Source organism: Cucurbita moschata, unplaced genomic scaffold (genome assembly GCF_002738365.1).
Source record: "Cucurbita moschata cultivar Rifu unplaced genomic scaffold, Cmos_1.0 Cmo_Scf00012, whole genome shotgun sequence".
NCBI classification, from domain to species: Eukaryota; Viridiplantae; Streptophyta; class Magnoliopsida; order Cucurbitales; family Cucurbitaceae; genus Cucurbita; species Cucurbita moschata.
The window spans coordinates 2548693-2573697 of record NW_019268528.1 but is presented as its reverse complement, the minus strand read 5'-3'; the positions used below and the strand labels follow the sequence as shown (position 1 = coordinate 2573697).

General features: G+C 34.6%; 2 protein-coding genes across 4 annotated transcripts in view; both read right to left on the bottom strand.

Annotated features, from left to right (window-relative positions):
* Window positions 1–56: 56 nt before the first annotated feature.
* Window positions 57–7732, bottom strand: LOC111450351 (autophagy-related protein 11-like). Of its 3 annotated transcripts, none has more exons than XM_023090427.1 (5): window positions 5785–7727; window positions 3545–5228; window positions 1888–2108; window positions 837–1029; window positions 57–707 (listed from the first exon to the last, which is right to left on the bottom strand). In XM_023090427.1, the coding sequence occupies exons 1-5, from the start codon at window positions 6726–6728 to the stop codon at window positions 297–299; spliced, it is 3453 nt and encodes a 1150-aa protein (XP_022946195.1). In that variant the 5' UTR covers window positions 6729–7727; the 3' UTR covers window positions 57–296. The 3 variants fall into 3 exon arrangements, with proteins under 3 accessions (XP_022946195.1, XP_022946194.1, XP_022946196.1); XM_023090426.1 differs by having other exon boundaries at window positions 837–1038; window positions 5785–7726; XM_023090428.1 differs by lacking the exons at window positions 57–707; window positions 837–1029 and adding an exon at window positions 1356–1489 and having other exon boundaries at window positions 5785–7732.
* A 7106-nt stretch (window positions 7733–14838) lies between these two features.
* The window catches only part of LOC111450352 (DNA-directed RNA polymerase 3, chloroplastic-like), a 16540-nt gene continuing 6373 nt past the window's right edge, over window positions 14839–25005 (bottom strand). Inside the window, exons 10-19 of the mRNA XM_023090429.1 lie at window positions 24464–24514; window positions 21773–21843; window positions 20588–20672; window positions 20309–20461; window positions 19485–19559; window positions 19271–19360; window positions 16886–16933; window positions 16689–16803; window positions 15800–15903; window positions 14839–15419 (exon numbers count right to left, since the gene is read on the bottom strand). Of these exons, the coding sequence (XP_022946197.1) occupies window positions 15309–15419; window positions 15800–15903; window positions 16689–16803; window positions 16886–16933; window positions 19271–19360; window positions 19485–19559; window positions 20309–20461; window positions 20588–20672; window positions 21773–21843; window positions 24464–24514 (903 nt within the window). The 3' untranslated portion in view covers window positions 14839–15308. The remainder of the gene's footprint in view (window positions 15420–15799; window positions 15904–16688; window positions 16804–16885; window positions 16934–19270; window positions 19361–19484; window positions 19560–20308; window positions 20462–20587; window positions 20673–21772; window positions 21844–24463; window positions 24515–25005) is intronic.

Genomic DNA, 25005 nt, shown 5'->3' with positions numbered 1-25005 from the left:
AACTAATAAAGTTCATGAAGTTCTTATATGAAAAACTATGTAGAAGTCTGGAGTAAAGTCAAACTAAAGACTAAGTGGTAATAATAATATTCACAGTTTCCACACTGAACTGTTAAATATTTACAGAGAGATGGGTAAAAAGTGAGGGGTTAAAAACTCATTCCACCATCATCATTTGTACAAAAAAAAAAAAGAAAAGGAAATTAAAAACTTCACCTCCCAACACAATTGTTCTTCCATGTTATTCATATGTACACTTGGGATCTTCCATCATGTCAGTCTGTTGTTTTCAGGGATCAGGAAGCTGATGAATGAATAGCAGTATCCGGTAACATCGCTATGGTCACTATAAAATATTCACATCCGACTGGGAACCTGTACGGGTTCGAAGATAAACCTGAATTCAAGGTCAACCCATCGGTCCCCATGTCGGAGTTCACACGATCTGTTTGATCCACCCTACCTTGATCGAGCTGAGGAGAAGGTGGTGACGGTTTCGCTGTCTGACGTTCAATGTGGACAATCTGCCCAACAATGTAGTTAGATCTGGTTAGAGGATTGTCTGCAAATAAAGCCACTGATTCAGCGGACAGGTAGTAGTTGGTGCAATTCCGATTGATCGCCTCATAATGCCCGGCTGCATTGCGAACAAACGCAGCAATCTCGTGGACTTCCATTCGACCGAAAGAAATCTTCTCCTTGTTTGCCTGTATGACGAAGCAATTCGGTAAATCCCTCGAGATCAAATAAAATCGGAACCCGAACGTAAACTAAAGACATACTTGAATAGTGTAGGTCAGTGGATCGTATAAGGGGAGCTCACAAAGGAAGTTTACCTGCTTCTCGAGTTGATGCTTTGCATACAAAGTTTTAACAAGTTCTTTCGTTTCTTCGAGTTCTTTGACAAGTTGTTCGTGGGAAGCTTCGAGTTTCGCGTATTTATCGTGCTGTTCGACCAAAATTCCAACTCTCTCCGCTATAGCCCAGATACATTGGCGGAATTCATTTGTACCATCATTTTCATTGTCACTGCCAGAACTAATAAAATTCTAGGTTGGTTTCATTAATAAAAAAGAGACAAAACATTTCATAAAATGAATACTTGCACAAGAAAATCTCTAGAATCCAGAATTAAAACTAGATGGAAAATAAAAAGGTATAAAAAGCCAAACCCATCACTAGCCGATATTGTCATCTTTGGGCCTTCCCTTTCAGGCTTCCCCTCGAGGTTTTTAAAACATGTATTCTAGGGAGAGGTTTCCACACCCTTATACAGAATGCTTTGTTCCCCTCTCTAGCCGATGTGAGATCTCACAATCCACCTCTTTCGGGGCCCAGTGTCCTCGCTAGCACTCGTTTTCTTCTCTAATCGATATGGGACCCCCAATCCGCCCCCTTTCGAGGCCCAGCATCCTTACTGGCACAACGCCCTTGTCCAGCCCCCTTTAGGGCTTAACCTCCTTGCTGGCATATTGTCCGGTGTTTGGCTCTGATACCATTTGTAACATTCCAAGAGCAGATATTGTCCTCTTTAGATTTTCCCTAATGGGCTCCCTCTCAAGGTTTTTAAAGAGCGTGTGCTAGGAAGAAGTTTCGACACCCCTATAAAAAATGTTTCGTTTCCCTCTCTAGCTGACGTGGGATCTCACAAAAGAAATCTTATATAATGTCTAGAAAAGTCTTTAACTTTTTCAAATATCAGGAAATGAAACTCAAAGATCCGTATCATAGTTATTCCACTTAACAGCAGAGGAATGCATTCATTTGCAGAAAAAAAGTGCAACAAAATACAAGACAAGAAACAAGGTACATTTGAGCCTCTTTTTAATGTGGAAGGGGAATGGTTAGGAAAAAGCAGCAACTAAGCAAAAAACGAAAGTAACTTACTTGGCTAAAGATTGCGCTAAACTGCGCAATGAATGAGCAAAAGCAGACACTCCACTGGGAGAAAAAACAGAGGTTTTTAGTCTTTCAAGATGACCCCGCATTTTCACAGCCGATGTACGAAGTGCACTATACTCTGAAGCCCTACGGGTAGCTGCGTAAAGATGAGTTTGACCTTCCTCCCTTGCTACATGCAGACAATTCTCCAAGTGGGCACAATTCATCTGAAAGGAGGGATAAACAATAATTTATTATGCATTGACGAGGAAAAAAGTTATTGATCATGACAATGAAAACTAAAGCATAAAATATAAAACCTAGTCTATAACAAATCACAGGCATATTTTTAATGTTGTAATTGTCTGAGGCATATTGTCTGTGACTACATGTCGGATGTCTTGGTCATGCTTGTCCAGAACGTGTTGTCCATGGCCACATGCTCGTTCCAAACCCTTTTTACATGCTTTCATCTTAAATAAACACTTGTTATTTCATGTTGTGTTAATATGGGGGTGTATGACTAGTCACCAAAATCATGTCGACACCGGCCAAGGCTAAAAAGTCCCAAAATATACTATAGAGGGATGCGACTAGTCGTCAATTCTTCCTACTCTGAGTTAGATGCTATTTAAGCCATATAACGTTGTTTTCTTCAATTCTTTCAAATTGTTTTCAAATGTATTTCCTCGCTCACGTTTTCTAAAACATTTCTCGCAAACATGATTCAAGGCTCAAGCATAAGCCGACATTGTTTGCAAAATCCGAATTTCTCATAGCTGACTTGTTCGCTGGATTAGAGCAAGTGTCACACAATCATTGTCCCGCCGCCGAAAGAGTACGATTGTGACACAGTGCACCTCACAACTCAAAGAAATGGAAGACTGACAGTCAACAAAAAACTAATGTATGATGGGAGCTCTTTAAGCTCCCTTTACTTCATTTATCAAGGAAATCTGTTTCTCCTCTTAAAAAGAACAGAAACCATGGTAGTTCAAAGGAGATTGAGATAGCGAGAAAGTTAACGGAAATGAAAGATGCAAGGATACACAAGAGCCACAGCTACATAACATAAATTGGATTCTATTTGTAAGGATCTAAAGAAGCACGAACACGGACATGACATCATACACGTGTGAGCCAATCCAAGGGTGCTAAAGGACTTCCCCAACTTTTCTTTTGTAATTTAACTGTTCTATTCAGACTCTTAAGAGCTGAAGACCCCATAAGAACGACTTCACATACTAGGGAGCTCTACCTAACAATTGCAAAAATTCATCCAAGACAGTGCAGGAACCCTCCCAGCATTTCAGTGACCAAGAAAATCCCCGAGGTATCTTAACTTCCCTCGTCTTTTATCATCTCTCTTCCATCCTTCCCTGTCAAGTACACTTCCCAAATATCGTTTTTGTAAAGAACGTCTGAGAGTCAGCAATTTGATCTCCCGAGTCGTTATCTCGAACTGGTCTCTCCAAAATAATAATAATAATAAAAATAAAGAACCAGAGCCGCCCAACAAGTCTTCTAAAGCTTAAGTAGCAGTCTCCTAGGTCTTCTTCCAAAAAAGAGCAATAGACCACTCTAAAAATCGCCCAGAAGAAATGGAAGGATATCTTTGCGCAGTCCTCTTAAAAAACAAAAAAAGGAACAATAAGATTAGTACCTGAGATTCATCAAGCAGCTTCCTACTAGCTTCCAACTCTCTCTTCAATACGACAACCTCCTCCATAGCATCTTTAAGTTTGGTTTCAGTTTCACTCAACAGATTGGTCTTGTCCGCTAGTGCATTTTGCAACTCCAGCAGAAGGCCATTCTGAAGATTCAATTCCAAATTGGGATCTTCTACTGTTTCACAAGGTAAGACACTCAGAGATTGAGGCATGCTCTCAGCTGTGGAACTGTTCGTCAGAGATATTCCCATCTGTCCTACTACTTTATCCCCAACATATTTATCATTGTCTTGAAGTTCTTCACGATTAGGCTCCATCATTGAGGAATCCAAATGAGGATTCTGATCACCACGGGAATCCATCATATTTTCATCGACTGCTTCGCGATCTCTACCAGGCTGTTCAGCAAATAACCCCAGCTTAACATCCAGTGAATTAGAGATGCAAGAAACCTCATCCATTGGCTCTGTAGTCGATATACAAGGTGCAGGGGCTTCTCGACCACTTAAGATTTGGGGCTCACAACCATCACTCTTTACAGCCAAAACTGAAAAATCAGACACAGCATTATTCGAGAGATTTTGCCCCTGCAAATACTGATCTGATGACAGTCTTTGTTCCAATTCTTTAATGCGTCTTTCATATGATTCACATTGCATCTGCTTGGTTTTAAGCATTAATTGAAGTTGTTTTCCATATTCATCTTTAAGACGCAAGGCTTCAGCTGTTTTCTCAGCAGCATTCTTTAAGATACCGTCAAGTTTGCTGTCATCAATTAAATCATATTCTGGAGAGAGTGAACAGATTGTGGCTAAAGCAGAAGCAAGATCTGCTTTCAATTTTGCATTTTCAACTTCCAACTTGCTGGTTCCAGCAATCTCTACCAACTCAGAACCTTCAACAAGCTCCCCAGAGCTATAACTCTCAAAGGTGTCCTTTGAAATTTCTTCAGCCTCAACAGAACTCAAAGCTCCAACCGATTTTGTAGAGGAATCCTTGGTGACTCCTGGCTTCTCACTCTTCAAAGGAAATCCTAACAAGTACTCGGGAGCATAACGGTCGAGATTTGAAATATCAACATCAATTAAACGGTCATCATAAGGAGTTATATGGACATCACATGGGTTAGGAATGTCATTTAATCCCATGGATTCTATTACATCTCTCGGAAAATATCCATTATGATCCGTTAGAAATATATCACGTCTCCTAACCTCATCCTCCCTCTTTCTTGCAAGCCTTTCAGCCATTTGACCAGCCATACCCATGTAAAGCTTCATGCAAGCTTTCCTTCTCACAACTTCAGAAAGACAAGCTCTATAGGCTGGACCAATCCCTCGCACTAACTTTAGGTCCATAAATAGGTCCTCCTGACGACCCATTGCCTCTTTAAATACAGGAAACTGTAATTTAACATCCTTGATGATGTAAGAGTTATAAGCAATCTTTTGCATGTAATAGTGCAAGAAGTTGTTCATTTGAATCTTTTTATCCTTACAAACATCAAGTAGTTTGGAAACTGCACGATCACAAGCTAGCATTCTAGGCAGATGATTTTTGTCATGGATATCATACATGGGACCTAGGGCCGAAACCGCATCATGAGGGCGAATTGAGGAAGATAACTGGCAAGATAGGCAATCATCCACCAGTTTCTTTACAGTATCGACATCTTTGCTGCATTATTACACACAAACAAAACTTTCGATCAATGTAAACACACTTCAACATTTTTTTTTTTTTTTTTGGTAAGAAACCAGAGAAATGAAAGAATATACAAGGGCACAAAAATAACAAAACAAGCCCCAACCAAAAAGAAAAAGGGGGTTTGACCCTAATTACAAAAAAATGACTCCGATCCGAAAGAATAAGACCAAGTTCATGATTACATAAAAGGCTTGGTGACCAACTTTCACAAGGAAGCCTTAAACCTAGCTACCTCCCAAACACACTTCAAGAGTTGATAACTACTGCAATAGACATGCAAACATGAAACAACATTCAGATTGTACCAAAAGCATAAATCATGAGAATAAAGTAACTAAATCACCAGTCTAAGAAAGAAGTGACGAACATAAGTGCTAGGTACTGAATACACTGAGAGGACTATAGGAAAAAGTAAAGGTAAACTTTTTATTTGAGACGGGCGGATTCACACGCCAAAGACCAAACAGATGATAGTAGTATGGAGGGTATGATGACTGAGCTATGGCAGAAGTAAATAGAAGCTAACCTCAAGGACTGCATTATACTCTTTTGTTCATTGATATACCGCTGATGCTCCTTAATATTTAGTTCCAAACTTTTTATAGAAATAGAAGCCCTGCTCGAAAATAAATCTTCAACTTTCCGCTTAACCTCATTAAATATCACCTTAAATCTAACAACTTTGTTCTCGAACTGGCTGTGCGAACTGCTGCAATTTTCTGCTGATTTCCGCAAACTATCCTCCTTCACAAAATCCAGTAAGCACTTGCGATTGGCTGTTTGTAAGGCAGGATGAAGCTTAACTGACCTCAATTTCTCAATGTCTCTACCCAAATTCATCAACAGATCAGAATGAACCCGATGCTGCTGCGAATAACGTTTCATGAAATCTGTGTAGTTCTGATTAATCATTTTATAGTATTGATCCAAATTACCCCTTGCAACTTCTAAAGCTCTCTCTTGAACCTTCTGCTCTCTCAAAAGCCTCTCACAGTAATCAAATTTCATCACCGTATTACTGTATATTGCATGAGCCTTGTGGTAGTGGTAACGAAACTCCCGCTCATAAGAAGGCAAAGCCTTCAAAGCAGGATCTGAGGCACCATCTAAAGGATGGGAATCTTGAGACGAGGAAGGTGATGGTAGGTCAACAATATCAAGGATATCGATCTGCTCTGGTGGAGGCGGAGGCGAATTGCTTTGTAGCCTGGATCGATCGAACAAGAAAACTTCCCGATCATCTGCTGGAAGCTTGTAAGCCAAAAGGGGTCGCTGTGATTCCAGTCTAACATCCAAAGAAAGAATAAACTGATCATTGTAGTTAATGCCAGTGACTGATTCAATCAAACGCATCACATCCTCAACCAGCATACCCTCGTGGCAGTCGAGCTGAAATGAGTGTCCATTTTCAGAAACATGAACCAGCAACTTGCCGCTGTTTGCACCAGCATCTATCAAGCTTGAGCTCATCTTATCCACAACGAAGAATCTCAACCACAGGTTCTCAGCAGACAAGATTAATCGGCCAAATTAAACCCTTCTTTTTCACACAAAAGGGGTACCAATCCCAAAAGTGATGAACCTATCCGCCCTCTACGGCCGAGGCACGGCAAGGAAAGTCAAATCGGCCGTTCTTCCAGATTGCGTTACGCCGTTTCTGCTGGACTTTAGAATCCCAGCATTAAAACCTTAGCCCTCAACTAAGATCCGAAAATTCAAATCACTACTTCACAGCTAGAGTAGTCTGATCTAAAATCCTAAAAAATCAATGCAGTCTACAAAGTTCATCAACCTTCTAAACTATTCAATCCTAAAACTACCCCACAATCTTCAACCAATTACCCAACTCCCAGCATATAACCACATATAACTTACAAAATCGGCTTGATTCCAAAGTCTCTCCCGGTCCTGGTAAAACCCTACTAATCGCCGACCCACCCCCCACAAAATCCGACGCAGAAACCAGGATTTTCGCCGAAGATATCTTGATTTCCGTCCTCGTTCCCAAACTTTCTTAGATGAACACGAAAAAAAAGGAACGAACCAGCGGAAAGCGAGGGATCAAAACAAAAAGCCTAAACACTAGGGTTGAAGCAAATGACCAACAACAGAAGAAGTTGAGGATGATCGGAAACGATAACGTGAGGAGAATGATGTGCAAGAATTTTGATTCTCAACATAAGACAAATCTTCCACGAAACCTTTCAGCAATGTGATACTCGTTATTAAAATATATATATATATAAATATAATATATGAGAATGAAATCTACGTTATTTGTGCGTGTGTTCCATAATCTTCAACGAATTAGCTTCTGTTCTGTCATTCGCTATCGCTTTGAATATTGAAAATCCATGAAGGAAGCTGCTTCCATGGCGGCCGTGTCCCAGAAAACCTCTTCTTCTTCTCTCTCTCTTCAAAGTCTCGCGAAAATGGAACGAACCCAAAACAGAACAAGCCCAGGGGCCTGCCTGTCGCAATACTCTTCTTAAAATTCGGAAAATTCAATAATTATTTTTTAAATAATATTATATATATATATATATATATATATATTGAAAGTTTTATGAAAATAATTAATACTTTAATGTAAAAAAATATTCTAAAATTTTTTAAAATATTTCAAAAATATTTTTTAACTTCTAAAAATTTTTAAAAATATTTTTGAGTTTCTCAAGGTTTCATTAATACCTTTAATTTTTTTATTAAAAAAATTTAAATATCTTTTTATATATAATATCACATTGCAAAAAATACTCGAATTTTTTAAAATTTAAAAATAATAATGATTATTCTTATTTTCAAAAGTTTATGAGTATTTACTGATAGAATATTTTTATAATATTTTTAAAAAATTTAAAGGTATAATGAAAATTTTTAAAAATTTAAGAGTATTTTTTAAATAATTTTAAAACTTAATAATATTTTTAAAATAAAATATTAACGATTTAATTCTTTTATAGAGTATAAAAAAATTTAAATATCGTTAGTATGGTTGCCAAAAAATACTCGAATTTTAAAAAGTTTGAAAATAATAATGATTCTAATTTACGAAGATTTACTGATAAAATATTTTTATAATTTTTTTAAAAAGAATTAGAGGTATTATGGAAAATTTTAAAAATTTAAGAATATTTTTTAAATAATTTTAAAAGTTTAATAATATTTTTAAAATAAAATATTAACGATTTTAATTCTTTTATAGAGTATAAATATATTTTTTAAAATTTTAAAAATATTTTTTTAATAAAATATTAAGTTAAAAATATATTTTTATTAATTTAGTCTATTTATTATTAATAATAATTAATAACTAGACAGACAAAATATTAATTAAAGCGGTGGAAATTCAATAATAAAAACGTGGTTTATAAAGATACCTTTCCAATATAACCCCTATTATTCCTATATTCATTTTAAATTATTGAAAATTTGTCAGTTTTGCATTAAATGTATTGTCTTTAATATTAAATATACGTCCAACTAAAATATTAAATTATAACTTTATTTCTTAAATTTTTAAAATTTTTGTAAAAAAATATCTAATAAATTTTAAATTTTTTTTATTTAATTCCCATCTTCCGATGATATGATCGCATTATTTATTTGTCTTAAAATGTTTTAAACAATAAAAAAAAAATTGAAGGTAAACTAACATAAAATTGTAATAAAATTATTACAATGAGGGCTCAAGCCCACCCCTAACAGATATTATCTTTTTTAGATTTTTTGTTTGGAGATTTCCCTCAAGAATTTTAAAACGCGAGGGAGAGATTTTCACACTCTTATAAAAAAAATGTTTGGTTCTCCTCTCCAACCGATATGGGATCTCACAATCCACCATGACAGAGCGTTCTCGCTGGCACTCCATCCAGTGTCCCGATATATTACAGCCATTAAACCACAACATTATCTATTATTTATAAATATTTGATAGAGACTAAAGGTGTGATTTAATGAAATTGACATTCAATTATTAAACACATAAAGTCAAGGGACCGACACAAAGAGTGATTAAATGATTAGAGATTAAAGTTCTAAAAAAATAATAAAATCAGAAGTTCCGGTGCTACAAATTTTTAAAATTTAAGTTTTGGAATAATTTATGAGATGTCAATATACCGTTTTTATTTAGCATGACAATATAATTTTTTTTTTGTTAATACTAATTTTAAAATTTTATAGATATTTTTTAGGCTCAATAATATTTTTTAAAATTCAAGATTATTTTTTAAACACGATCAAAAGTTTTAAGGATATTTTTGAAACGAATGAATGAACGTTTCAATCCAAAACAAATATATTTGAACACGTATAGTAAAAATTTCCAAATTAAGTAAAAAAAAATCATGACCGACCGTGTTAGAAAACTATTCTATCTCATCTCCATCATCATTCCCGTCTTTGTTAGAAATTTATTCTACCTTCGTCTCTATATTCATTTGTCCTTCTCTCGATTCTTATTCTCATTCCTTGTTTCGACTCTAGAAAGCCACAAAAGAAAAAAGAAAAAAAAAAAACAACAATCACTAATGTCGACATATTATTATCAATAAATAATCTAAATTTGTTATAAAATTTTTAAAATATCATCGACCACATTTTTGATATCGACTTTTAAAATGACTTTGTCGTATTAGTATTTAATTATATTATAATATTTATAACATAGGCTAAATAATAAGTATATTTTTTAAAATTAAAATGAATAAATTTTAGTCCAATTTAATAATTAATTTGGTTTTGGTTTAATAATTATTTTTTAGTTTTATCACCCATTTTTTTTAGAACAAAGTCAAAATTAAAATAAAATAAAAAATTGTAAAAATTCATCATAATATAATTTTATTTCCTGGATAATAATTAAAAAAAGATTGAAAAATCCTTGATTGAGTTCTCTTAACCACCAAATCAAAAATTGAATTTTCATTTAGTTCATAAAAAAATGAAATTAAATTATCCGTTTCTAAAATTATTTAAGCCAGTGACGTGGACGGTGCCAATTAGTCCACGTGTCAATAACTGTGTTGAGCAAATATCGAAGGGAGTAGTTTTGAGATAAAATATATTTTTATTAATTTGAATAAGCATTGCAACCTTAAATATCACAATTTTTATCACTCATTTATTTAAAATATATATTTTTATAATCTCTAAATATATATATATATTAAACTTTTTTTAAAAAAATTAAAATTAAGGTTTGGAATGGGCATGCAACCATGGACAACACATTTTGGACAAGCAAGACCGGGATATTTGTCATGCGGTCATTGACAATAAGCCCTGAACATGCATGTTTTCATTCTAGGTAGGTCTTTACCATTCCATATTAGGTTAGTATAAGCGTGTATGATTATTCATCAAAATCGTGTCTACACCTGCAAGGGCTAAAATGCCCCAAAATGTACTACAGGGTGATATGACTAGTTGTCAACTTTTTATAGTTACATGCAGTAAGTCGTTGTTGTCTTTTGCTTACATTCTCATGTAACACAAATTTCAATTTCTCAAATCTTACTTTCAAAACTCTCTGTCCCCGTTTTCTAAAACCTTTTTCTTAAGTCGAAGTCAGAGGCTCGAGCATAGTTGCTTGGCCGTAGGCGACGCAAGAACAAATAGGTTTAACTCACTCATTGCTGAGAAGTGAGTGCAGCACAATCGCGAGTCCACTAAAGACAAGTGGTTACTTTTAAAGAATATATATATATATATATATTTTATTATTTTTTTTTACTTTATGTATTTATTTAAAAGTTTTTAAATAAATTATAACAATGGGAACTAATAAAATTCAAATATTTATAGTTGAATTCCATTACATTAATTATTTAATAAACAATTTAATAAAATTTGTTTAGGGTAAATATTTTATCATCCAAATAATTATATTCCATTCCATTCCACTCAACTATTAGATATAATATTTAAAAAATATATTATTTATAAAATATATTTTAAATATTATATTTGATTTAATTATTAATATATTTTATTTTATTTTTAATATTTAATTAATTTATATATATTTTTTATTAAGTATTAGTCGCTAGCTTCAGTCCTATTTAAAGTTTATGAATATCAATGCTTCGATCTCAATTCTGTTTCTTATTCTTAACCTCAACTTATAAACTTCCTCGATTAATATATATATATATATATAAATATAAATAAATAAATAAAGTCAAATTTTAATTTGCAATTTATTTTGGTTGAAACTTTTATTTAATTCTCTTTTTTTTTTTAATTATTAATTAACTATTATTTTATTTTGAAGAACATGTGATGATATTTAATATTAGGCAAGTCAACTTTTGTGGGTCTTAATTTTGATGGTTGTGTTTTTTGTTTTTTTTTTCTTTTTAATTAATTAATTTATTTTTTCGGTTTTTTATGCCATTTTAATTTTTTTATTTTAGATTAAAAAGGGTAGTTGAAATATATACTTTCTTTTATCGAAAATATATAAATCAATTGGCTTAACTATGCTCAAATTTATTATATTTTTATCCTCAAATAACTATTCAGTTAAAAAATAATAGAAAATTTTTCAAGAATATTAAGTTCACTATTTATGATATAGTGTAACTCGTTTTATATATATGATCTTTTTTTTTTCTTGACAACCTGAGCCACCATATCCGAACCAGACTTATTCGGAAGATATAAAATTATGGTTAAAAGAACTTAAAAAGACTTAGAGTTACTGCTTATATCAATAATATGCGCTTTGCTGACGGAATCATATGAACTCTAAAATTAAAAATATTTGATAAGATAAGGAATCAATACAAGGGGAATAAGATTCGAATTACCTTGTTGACCGAATATCTTAAGACAAGAACATTGTTTGAGATTCGAATCACTCCACAAGCAAGATCGATCATGTCTAGCTTGAATGATTCTTGTTGATCAAATATCTCAACGTAAGAACACTTGCTTGAGATTCGAATCACTCCACAAGCAAGATCGATCATGTTTAGCTTGAATGATTCTTGTTGATCAAATATCTCAACGTAAGAACACTTGCTTGAGATTCGAATCACTCCACAAGCAAGATCGATCATGTCTAGCTTGAATAATTCTTGTTGATCAAATATCTGAAGGCAATAACACTTGCTTGAGATTCGAATCACTCCACAAGCAAGATTGATCATGTCGAGCTTGAATGATTCTACATGCAACCTAAACTACAAAGAAATTGCAAACAAACTTAGCCATTGGCTAAAGAAAGCACAAATGCTCCTCTTACTATATTTTTCAAGTCTGCTTACAAATACAACATACAAGGTTTTATATAACCTAAAAAAATAAAACTATTAAAGGCATTCCAAGAGGGGTAACATTCATACTTTATAGTCATAATTAGCCATTATGTAAATGTAACCGAAATTAAATAAAAAGTTTTAAAATACAATAATTTTAAATTACTCTAAATTGTAACCCACCCAAAATTTATAACAATCAAACTTCAGTCTTCTTCAATGTGGCATCTTTAATGTGGCATGAATTGAAACATCTTTTTGATAATTTTGACAACCTTTTCTTCACAGCTTCATTGAAGTATATGGTAGGATTGATGTCTTTTGGTTCATATCAATATTTAATTAAAAAATTCGTATTAATTTGTGAGAAATGTCGTGCTTATGAGATTAGAGGTATCAATTCTTCCCGTCACACGTTATTAATCTAAAAAAAAAAAAAATCAAACTTTTTTTTAATCATATTTATTTATTTCATTATTATTATTATTATTATTTTTGATAACCATGTGCTTTGTTTCGATGGTCATAGGGTTGAACTCACCAACTTTGATACATTGTATTTGGTCACATTTGATTTTTTTTTATTTCTTTTATTATTTTCATTAAAAATGTCGTTAGTGTGTTATTCATTTTAGGACTCAAATATTTAAATTTAATAAACATGTTATTATTATTTTTTAATTAATTGACTTATTTTAAAGTGGATATTATAAACCATAAGAAATAAACTTTCTTTTATATTTTCTATTTAAAGTTAGAAATGTTCGGATCAACTCAACTTAATCCGTACCATTTGAGTTGGGTTATGTTCAAATAAATAAAAATGGAATCAATTGGATTGGTCCAAAAATTCGGTTAAAATTAGATTGGAGCTAACCCAACTGACTCGAGTTTATGGTTAATTTAATATATATATATATATATATATATATATTAAATTTCATAATTATTTTTTGATTATTTATTCTCCAATTACTCTGTTGAGGATTATTGAGAGTGAGTCACACGTTAGTTAATTTAGTGAAAAATCATGAGTTTATAAGTGAGGAATGCTATCTCCATGATATGAGAGGCCTTTTGGGAAAACGTAAAGCAAAGTTATGAGAGCTTATGCTCGAAGTGTACAATATCATATCATTGTGGAAAGTCGTAATCTTTAGCATACTCTTTTTATAAATTAAATTTTAATTCAACACTTTTAAGTAGTGATAATTAATGTATTATCTACTAGAACTTAGACGAACGAGTTGAATTAGACTTATAATCGAATTAAAGTTTTATCTCTAATCATCCATGACGAATGATAATTAATCAATATTTTTTTTTTTTTCAAAAAATTATTAATACCCATTTTTTTTATTATAAATTTGCACCCAAATTTATATAAGATTTTTTTTTAAAAAAAGATAGAGGAGAATAAATTAGTTTCTTTTTTTTTCAATAAAAAAAAACCATTAATTTGAATTGTCCAACAAAAAAATAAAAACAAAGCCCAATTTTTCTAAAGAAAAAAGGCCTAAGCTCATGGGCTTCATTGTTGCAATCTCTCTATATTATTACTCTTTTAGTTTTCAAAATCTATGACATGCTTCATCGTACTCGGAAACTTGCATTTACTACTTATTAACTACTTGTTGACACGGGATACTTGTACTAGACTGAGAGTTAGAGATGTTCACAAGGCGGGGCGGAGACGGGAAAACGCATCTACGCCACCTATTTCATTCTCCACCCGACAAAATTTCAAATTTCCTATTTATTTTTGCAGAGATCAAATTCCCTGTGGATAATTTTTCCTATTTATTATTCTTAACAAAAAAAAAAAAAAGAAGTTATTTTAAAGTTTTAATGTGTTGAAAATATATTTATATTAAATAGGATGAGCAGGAGAACTGAGCGGAGATAGAGATGGAGACGGGGAATATAATCTCGTCCCTGACCCAATTTATCTAACGGGAACAAATGTTCCCCACTCCCTCCCTCCCCGTTGAAAATGAGAATCCCCTCCCTGTGCGGAGCAGATCCCCACGAGTAAAATAGGCATATGAGGTAGATCACCGTTCACATGGCATTAGATTTACCATTTCGATTAGATCAAAATTGTAAATTCCTTCTTAGGTTATTATGATGCATTTGCAAGTTCTTTCTAAAATGCTATCACATTAGAATTAGAACGTATATATCAAAAGTTCACTCGACTGTTTCAAATTCAAATTTAAAAGCGAAGAAATTCAAAATCAAATTGAAAAAACATCATAAAAACTTTATACCAGAACAGCTAAATTTCATCCAAATAAGGAAAATATATAATCTTGTAGGGGTCAAAAAAAGGATATGTTGCTTTAATTATTGAAAGAATATAGTACACAAAAGTGACTACCAGGGAACCTATACACACACAATGAAGGCTTCTCAATAACTTATTTTTCTTTTCTAATTCATACAAATAAGAGCTTATACAGAAGATATGGGGTAAAGAATACTCATCTGCAGCATGAAAATGAACTCTCGAAGTCAGAAGCCAGATGAAAAATGGCTGCTCGAGTCTCGATCTCAGATGAACTGGCTGTAAGCTCGTTGTTAGCATGAGTATCCATTAAGATCTGCGAGAAAGATGAACCGAGAAAAAGTTCATTTACCTGAGAACAGAGCGGCTATGGGCTTCCCTCACTCTTGCTTTCTTGTGTCAACTTTATACATCTACTTTTCAAAATTGCTGCCTGTACAAGTTTTCACTAAGCCTTGTTTCTGCAGAATGTCATGGCTGCAGTTGGGCCGAGACTAATCAGTTGAAGAAGTACGGAGATTTAAGAACCTCTCGTAAGTCAAAATCGCCTCTCTCGGGGAGGGGAGGGAACGTTAATCCTGGATATGTTGTTTCAAATTCTTCAAGCAACTGGCAAGAAAGCAAAATAGCTCCAAATTCAACAAGGGAAAGGTACAAAAATCGAAACAAGTGTAAATTACAGCTGAAAAATATCTGCAGAATAGGCCTAATGCAAGTCTATAGTTAGGGGAATACTCGACGACAGAGGTCAAAATATAACTTTCGGTGGTATGGGGACTGAAAACACGAAAAGTTCGAACACCTTAAATGTAGAATAAACTCTTTGATCCGTTTGATAACCATTTGATTTTTTTTTAAAGAAAAAAATAGAGCTTATAAACACCATTTCTTCCAATATGTTTCTTCGTTTTCAAATGTTTCCTTAGAAAAAACAAAAATCGAACCACAATTCTCAAAAACCAAACGATTATTAAATACAGCATACTTACAGTATCAAGAACTGGCATACTATAAAGCTCCACAAATTTTTCTCTGAGTATCAGATTCATTTGGTCCACATCACAGGCATGTGTCCAGAAGGAGTCATGCACCCCTGTAACAAAATTACTTGGGCAGGTGAGAGCACATCAACAGATTAAATTCTTGAAAGAAATTGTTCTCGGAAATCATTTAGATGAACGAAATAGTTGAATTAGCATTTACTTAAAAATAATAATTTACTCTGTTAGACATGTTAGGAATCACGAACCCTCCACAATGGTACGATATTGTCCATTTTGAGCATAAGCTCTCGTGGCTTTGCTTTTGGTTTCCCAAAAAGGCCTCATACCAATGGAGATAGTGTTCCTTATAAAATCATGATCAACCGCTGTGGGACTCCTCTCCCAACAATTCTCAAGACCATGTGCTCCTTGTTTGTTTTACTTCTCATTTTCCTTACTGGATATGCTATATATCTGACATCAAATAACTTATTGATAGATAAACTGTTTGAGAGATAATTCAATAAGGTCCACAACAGGTCCACGCAGGAGTTTCTTTCCATTCCCTCTGTTAAAAGGGTAGCAGGCTTTAGTTTGCTTTTGTCTTTATGCTATTTTGTGAGTATTTTGAGGGAAAGGAACAGTATATAATTTTTAGAGGGGTTTTGGGATAGTGCCCTTGAATGTTCAACAGATTAATATTCCAAAATAAAAGAACTAAAAAAAAAATGGAAGTCTAATAAGATGTCTACTAAATGATAGAGCTAATGCCTTAATCCATCAAGTTTACGCTAGTCGTGTCTTCAAGTTATTCCCTTAAATCATTGACCACTTTCTTTCCCCAGAACGAAGATTTATTCAACGGTCAAAGCTTTGTATAAACCGGAAAACTAACCTGCAAAACGTAAGCCGGCATCCCGACAGGCAAGGGCAGTGAGCATCATATGTGAACCATCCAGTGAGTGTACAAAATTAGGAGGAAATGCAGTTCTCTGCTTTCTAACATCCACCTGGAAATAATGTAACAATCAAATAAGATCAATGAACATCTGGAGAATATCATATGATTCGAGACCGGTGACAGAAGCTTACCGAGTTTCCCTCTCGTTGTAAAGCCAAAACTTGAAGAGATGTCCTAACCTGCAGCACAAAGATAAGACTGAGAAATGTCATACCGTGTCTTCCTTTAATGAGCCATATGAGTCATTTATTAACGAGGATGCTTGCAGTTAGATTGTCGATAATTCTCGTCCACAGCTATTAATATACTCATGTACAGAGCACAAAAAACTGAATTCAAATGCTAAGGAACTAAAAACTATTATCCTCCCAACTATGCATCACCAATGCAATGCTATAAAATCGCCTGCGCCCATTACGCCAGAGTTCTGTACGCTATAGCTGGAGACATAAGAGGGCCAACAGTGCTAACTTTCCAGGAGCTTCCACTCAATAGTGAAGGATTAAAAGGCAGAAACAACAGTCATTTGATTTAAATCTTAATCAATCATGTAATGAAAATGGTGCCTTCTGGAATGCAGTTGCCTTATGTACCAGCCTAAAAGATATCCTAACCACTTTGCATGAACAGCTACAAGCTCCGGGTATTGGGAAGCACCACTGTTGAGAGTAACAGCCCTATTGTCCTATTTGAGCTTTCTCTTTCGGGCTTCCCCTCAAGGTTTTTAAAATAAGTCTGCTAGGGAGAGATTTTCACACCCTTATAAAGGATGTTTCGTTCTCCTCCCCAATCGATGTGGGATCTCACAATCCACCCCCCTTCGGGGCCTAGCATCCTCGAAGACACTCGTTCCCTTCTCCAATCGATGTGGGACCCCCAATCCACCCTCTTTGGGGCCCAACGTCCTTGCTAGCACACAACCTCTTATCCACTCCCTTTTGGGGCTCAGCCTCCTCACTAGCACATTGCCCGATGTTTGACCCTTATACCATTTGTAACAGCTCAAGCCCACCGCGAGCAGATATTGTCCTCTTTGGGCTTTTCCTTTTGGGCTTCCCCTCAAGATTTTTAAAGTGTGTATGCTAGGGAGAGGTTTCTTATAAAGAATGCTTCATTCTCCTCCCCAACCGATGTGGGATCTCACACGTAATGTTGGAAAGCCTAAGGTAGGCAAACTCGAGAGGCTGGTCAACGCAAGTCCTACCAAAAATAAAATTATATCCCCTATTCCCGCCTTGTACCTGATAAAGTTCCCCACTAGAACTCCACACTTGGAGACAAAACACTAGAGGTAATAGAATTAGAATTCTCAGCAAACCATCTTATCCCATCCATCCTGACTATCTCTAAATGCAAAATGAATCTCTCCAGAATATCACACCATACCTGATATGAACCAAGAGACATCATTCATACAATATACTTCAATGAAGATGTGAAGAAAATGTTGTCAAAATTATCAAAAGAGGTTGCAATTCATGTCACATTGAAGTGGAATGAAGTTTGATGGTTATAAATTTTGGGTGGGTTACAATTTAGAGTAATTTAGAGTTATTGTATTTTAAGACATTTTATTTAATTTAGGTTACATTTACATAATGGCTAATTATGGTCATTAAGTATGAATGTTACAACTTTTGGAATGTCTTTAGTAGTTTCATTTTGAGGCTATATAAAGCCATGTATGTTGTATTTGCAAGTAGACTTGGAAAATATATTAAAAGAAGCATTTGTGCTTTTCTTTAGCCAATGGCTAAGTTTCTTTGCAACTCTATGTAGTTTAGGTTGCATGTAGAATCATTCAAGCTCGACATGATCAATCTTGCTTGTGGAGTGATTCGAATCTCAATCAAGTGTTCTTGCGTTGAGATATTTGATCAACAAGAATCATTCAAGCTAGACATGATCGATCTTGCTTGTGGAGTGATTCGAATCTCAAACAATGTTCTTGTCTTGAGATATTCGATCAACAAGGTAATCCGAATCTTATTCCCCTTGTATTGATTCCTTATCTTATCAATACCCATCTTGAAGCAAAGGGAGTGTCTTATGCCAGGAGTCCATTACAGTGTGAATCACCTGTTATTCAGCTGTAAAGGAACCTGTAGTTGTTGGAATAAGATTTCTTTAGAGTTTGGTTCAAGTTCGGGTGCCCACTCAAGCAAATATCTAGCATATCCTATGTGATACTCCTTTTAAAGAGAAAGTAAGGTATTGAGGTCGTGCAGTAAACACGACTTCGAAAAAGTTGGTTGCAGAGAAAATGATTTCTTTAAAGGGATTAGTAAGAGCTGGGTGGTATTCGGGGCGGAGTTAAGTTGTCGGGTTCTTCTTTGTGTACCTTCATTCTCATTTTATATAATTACGGTTATTTTCTTTCCTTTTTTCTTTTTTTTACTATTATTAACTGAAGTGGGTTCATATAAGGTGAAGGTGCTCCCACCTCTTATCTACTTTTCTGAAAATCGAAAGTTGATTTGGTTTCTGGAAAAAGATTCCATAAAGAAGTTACTCACAAGATGCCGTTCACTTCTATAGTAAGGTTGTACAACAGGGAGACCAAGAGGAGTGGTCCAACGCACAGGCTGATTATCTGCAGCAATGACCTGCAAGTGTGACATATTTAACAATTAGAACTTACAACGACAGTTAAAAAGAATGTCCAAAGTATGCCATTTTATATAGATAGCAAGTAACCTACTGCCGAGAACATGTCCGAATGGCGCATACCTTAGCACAATCACCAAGCCAACTCATTATCCCACGTGCAGCTCCAAATATCTCCCCAAGTGCAGCCAATGTCACCTGTAGGAAACAGTACAACAATTTTAAACATGGTTGACATTTTGAAAAAGGAAACGAACCGTTCCCTTTTACTAAAGAAGAGGTAGAAAAGTAAGGACGAGGGGGATAAAACGTCTACCAGCCTCAACCTACCCACAGGACATTAAAGAAAAAAAAAATCAAAATGTTAATAAAATAAAGAGGGAAAGTACAAAATTCTCCATGTAATACGCTCCGAGTGGAGGCAGTGTGCTACAAGTATACATATGCGCAAAAACATAAACTCTGTTGGCTCTAAACTAATCTTGAAATATTCTGCTATTTCTCTCCAACCAAATAAGACAAATCCTTGGCACCGACTCACATTCCTTCATGTAACTATCACTTTACCACAAACCCACTAGACAGAGGATCTTGGGGAGATGTGCATAAGGACTCCAACAGAAAGGGGAAAGCAAAACTTCCCAGATAGTAATCAGACCAGCAAGGAGAGGCAAATGTTAATGGATGAGCAATGGTAAGGAGCTCTTCATAAATTACATTTAAGGAAAATTTTGAGGAGACAGTAATATGTGGAGATATATCCTCTATAGCCTAGGTCAAGTATTCAAACTCTTGTAAGCTAGGGACACCACAAAAAAGTAAAGGTTGTCAATATTACGAGCAACCAAATTAAGTCTTATATTCTGCTAACACATGAAAGAAATTCAAAGTAATAATAATGATTTCTCCAAAAAGAATATAATCCGAGCCCATTAGTAATTACTTACTTTAGCAGCATAACAGGCTGCTTGAAATAGCAGTCTATCATCAGAAATGAGGCCCTTCTCCCCAAGTCTTTTTTTAATTTGTTCACGAGCTCCAACAAACGTGACACCATATACAGAAGTCATCACTGTCTGTTTCACCAGTTTCCGATCAACCTGAAAGCCTCAAAAAGATAAACTAGTTCAACAAGAAAATTTTTAAGAATCAACATCTTTGGAAAATATCCTCCTTTTAAGAGGAAACTGAACTGCAGCTTGGTGGCTACGCCAAGCAAAACAAACCTGATCAATTAGGATCTTAGCCAGTAAAGCATTTGGATTTGTCGTTGGATCCTGGCTACCATCCCTGATCATGATATTGTGAACCCTGTTGACCAATAATAGAAGTAAAACAAAAGTGATAAAAAGGAGAGATACATTTTCACCAATATATATATATATATATATAAAAGGAACCAAGCTTTTAGTGAGAAGCATGAAAGAAAATACAAGGGCATACAAAAAAATAACCCAACAAAGAGTCCAACTATCAACAAGAAGAGAACTCCAACCCAAAAGAATATCGTCTAGCCACACACACAAAAAAAAAAAGAAAAAAAAGGAAGCCCTCAAGAGGTATTAAATCTAATATTTTCTCCAGAATATGATCGTGTATGGATAGGCAGATAAATTTTGAATGTGTACAAGTGGGTCAGAAGAGACTCAGTGGTTGTAACTAGCGTTTAGTCGCTAGCCTACAACAAAGTGGAAAGCTTAAGTTTTTTTTTTTATTCCATACAATTTCAATCCTCGCACACACATAAAAGGTAGCTAACCTTTTTTTTTTCCTCGTTGGAAACTGAATATCATCAAGAAAGCTGTATAAAGAGGATAAACAATCTCCCAACTAAGGAAGTTATACAGGGGCACTCCCCACTTGACTAATATTGAAAGGGAGTTGAAACTACTAAAATGATCAGAGACTATACTGGCTCAACGCTAGGAATCTAACTAAATCCCATAATTCCTCTAAACTCTTACACGTCTTTAAAAATTCTTTAGACCGCCAGAAAAAGTTTGAAAAAGGGTGACTAAAAATAATCAACCAAACAAGTCATGGAGACAAAAAAATCATCCAATTAGTGTTAACCAAAGAGGAACAATAGATATATAGAAGAACTTTTACTAAAAACCCCAACAGGAAGTCATACAATGAAGGGTCTCTCAAATTTCTTCTTCCTTTATAGAAGAATCGTGAAATTTTCTGACTTCTACCTCTGGTAGAATATTACCACAACATGGCAGAATACTACTACAACACCTTTGCTTCTTGTTTGAAATGATGACCAATGAGCAACAGGAATTTATTTTACAGGAAACAAGAAAAAAATTACAGAGATTGACCATGACGGTTGCTTTAACTCAAAACTATAGTTAACTGCAACCAGTGATGACTAACTGTACTTGGATTGAAGACTTTGAACATACCTGGCAGCAATTTCCGAGTAAACATCAGCAGGTTTATCTCCAGCAACTAAGTTAACAGCAGCTGCTTCGAACTGGATCCATAAAAAATACTCTTTTAGAATATAAAAAAATTTCAACTTCAGCAAGTACACCATATGTGAAATTGATAATAAGAGACTCCAGCTATATGAAAGAAGGAGCATTTATTGCAACTTAGGTCCTAAATTTTCATAAACAATAAAGTAAAACATTAATGAACCCAACCCCACCCCTCCTGATAAGGAATCACTATAAGGGAAAGTAAAATTCGGATTTCCTTGTTGATCAAATATCTCAACGCAAGAACACTCGTTTGAGATTCGAATCACTCCACAAACAAGATCACTCATGTCAAACTTAAATAATTCTAAACATACAACCTAAACTACATAGAATTCCGAAGAAACTTAGCCCTAATGATAAGGAATTACTCCAAGGGAAAGTAAAATTCGGATTACCTTGTTAATCAAATATCTTAAGGTTAGAACACTTGTTTGAGATTCAAATCACTCCCCACGTAAGATCGATCATGTCAAGCTTGAATGATTCTAAACATGCAATCTAAACTACATAGAATTGCAAAGGAACTTAGCCCTTAGCTAAAAGAAAGCACAAATGCTCTTTTTACTACATTTTCTAGTCTCCTTTACAAAAGTAACATACATGGCTTTATAGCCTCAAAATAAAAACCCTTGACCTTCCATGAGGCATTTTAAGAGTTGCAACCTTCATACTTTATGACCATAATTATCCCCTGTAACCTTAAAGTAAATAAAAGTCGTAAAATACATTAAGGAAACACCATAACTCTAGATGATCATCTACCCAAAGTTTTAATCATCTAAGAATAATGAAGCTTGATTCTTCCTTAATGTGGCATGACATGAATAGTAACATCTTGTGATAATTTGAACAACATTTCTTTCACATCTTCCTTGAAGTTTATCTTGCACGATTGATGCCTTGGTTCATATCACCTCCCCACTGCCAGGCCCATGCATGCTTGCTGCCTAACTCATCGGTGTGCCTGAACCACCGGTGATGGCTCCAACTCCTAGTCACCAACCACACGACCCACCCATTACCTTCTCCATTGACCGCAAGACTTTCTCTATTGAAGGTGGAAAAGGGTTGCAAATCACTAAAACAAGTAGAGACCAATCCTTTACCTAGTCTTTCAAGTTTGAATCTCAACCATGGCTCTTCTCATGTTTTTCTGACCTGAACCAAAAATTCTTCAAAGAATACTTGAATGCTGAATATGTATTATGGGTAGAAAAGATTTCAAACAAAAAAGGGCATTGTGCTGCAATTGCAAAATTGGGAGTCAATGGGTAGAATAAATCTGGTTGGAAATGTTTCCTCTCTCCTCTTAATGAGCTCAGCAACCCCCCTTCACCAATCAACAAAAAAGAAAAAAAAAAACACCTACAAGGAAGCCATGAAGAGAAAACATTCAATAGAAGAAACTCCCCATGAAATACAATCATGGAAACTGTCATCCCCATGCCCAATCAATAGAAGAGACTCCTCTGTTATTATCTTTCGAGAACACTTTCATGACGACTGGTATGAGATTTTATGAGCTCTTCAACAAGAAGTATCTGATTTTAAGTCTATTAGCCCCATTCAACCTGATAGGGCCTCCTCACAGTGGAAGACAAGAACAGAGGACTACTTTGTTGCACAAAGAGGTGGTATAAGGTGGGAACTTAAAGGTGAGATCAAATTGGAGTATGGAGTCCTTTGTGCCTTCGTACGGGGGATGGATAAAAACTTATGATTCCTTCAAGAAAATTGGGGATGCCTATGGACAATACATCGATAAAGCCACCAAAACACTTCTCCCAAAAAAGTGAATTTTTTATATGGGAGCTCAGTCATTGTTGCATCAAAACTTTTGACAAGCTTCAACGGAGATCTCCATGGTTATGTTTAGCTCTGAGCTGCGGTCTTTTCGGTTTTAAAAGTGAAGAAACTTGATTCACCTTTTCAGCCATTGTATCTTTGCATCAAAATACTGAAATCAGCTTCCAGATGTTTTTGGTTCAGCTTTTCTCTCTTACTCTCTTGGGGCACCCTTTTAAAAAGGACAAAGGGATCCTTTGGATCAAACTCATTCGTGCCTTTTTTTCTAACATTTGGTTGGATGACGATGCTCATATCTTTTTGGACAAGGGCTGTGACATAGGCTATTTTATAGAAGCTACATCTCTGTAAGCTATCAACTGGAGCATATTGTTTCCACCTTTTGTAAATATAGCCTTACCGCCCTCACTAATCAATGGAGGTGCTTTTTGTAAATTGTTCTATTCATAGGACCATTTTGTATTCCATTTCATCATACCAATGAATGGTTATTGTTTCCTATAAATAATAATAATATTAATAATAATAATAATAACAATAACAATAGACATTAAAGAGGACGAAAATCCTGAAAAAGAACGAAATTATTGGTGCACAAGAAAATAATAAACTTTGAAGCCCAAGGGGAGATGTTAACATTGTTACATTATAACTCATCGTCCCTAAACATATTATTTGATGATTACGAAAGAAGTTGAGGAATTACTAACGATAATTTTATTTTTTAAAGACAAATCATAAAACAAGGAAGGAATATAAGGAATGGATTTTCATGTGACACAAATAGAGATTATTTGGCCTTACAGTGTCTCTTCCCAAAGCTGCATAGTGCTGTAAGCCATTGCACGACCCATCCTGAAAAATCATTACTTTTAACGGTCATTACATGGCTCAAATAAATAAATAGATGTCGTGCAATATAGAAAAGATAAGAGATGTCAAGTTCAAGATAGAAAAGATAAGAGATGTAAAGTTCAAGTAAAGACAGTAAATAATCACGAAAACAAGGTGGAGATAGTAAATCTAATGAAAACATGAAACAAAAAAGAAAACAAACATTAAATTCAGTTGCAGTTGCAATACGAGGAACTAAAGAAGTAAGCTCATCCCAAAAGATACAAAATATAGACAATTTTCCATGATGAAAATTGGCAGGCCAGGGAGATATGAGGTGGAAAGAAACTCTTGTACAGGAATATGCTTATCTTCGAGAGGAATGATGGAAAAAGAACGTTTCTAACACAAGGATAAGAAATTATCCAACAGAATCCTTAGACGCAACCTTACCAAATTAATTATGCATGGGCATGAAAGTTGCATCAGAGTAAAAAAAAAAAAAAAAAAAA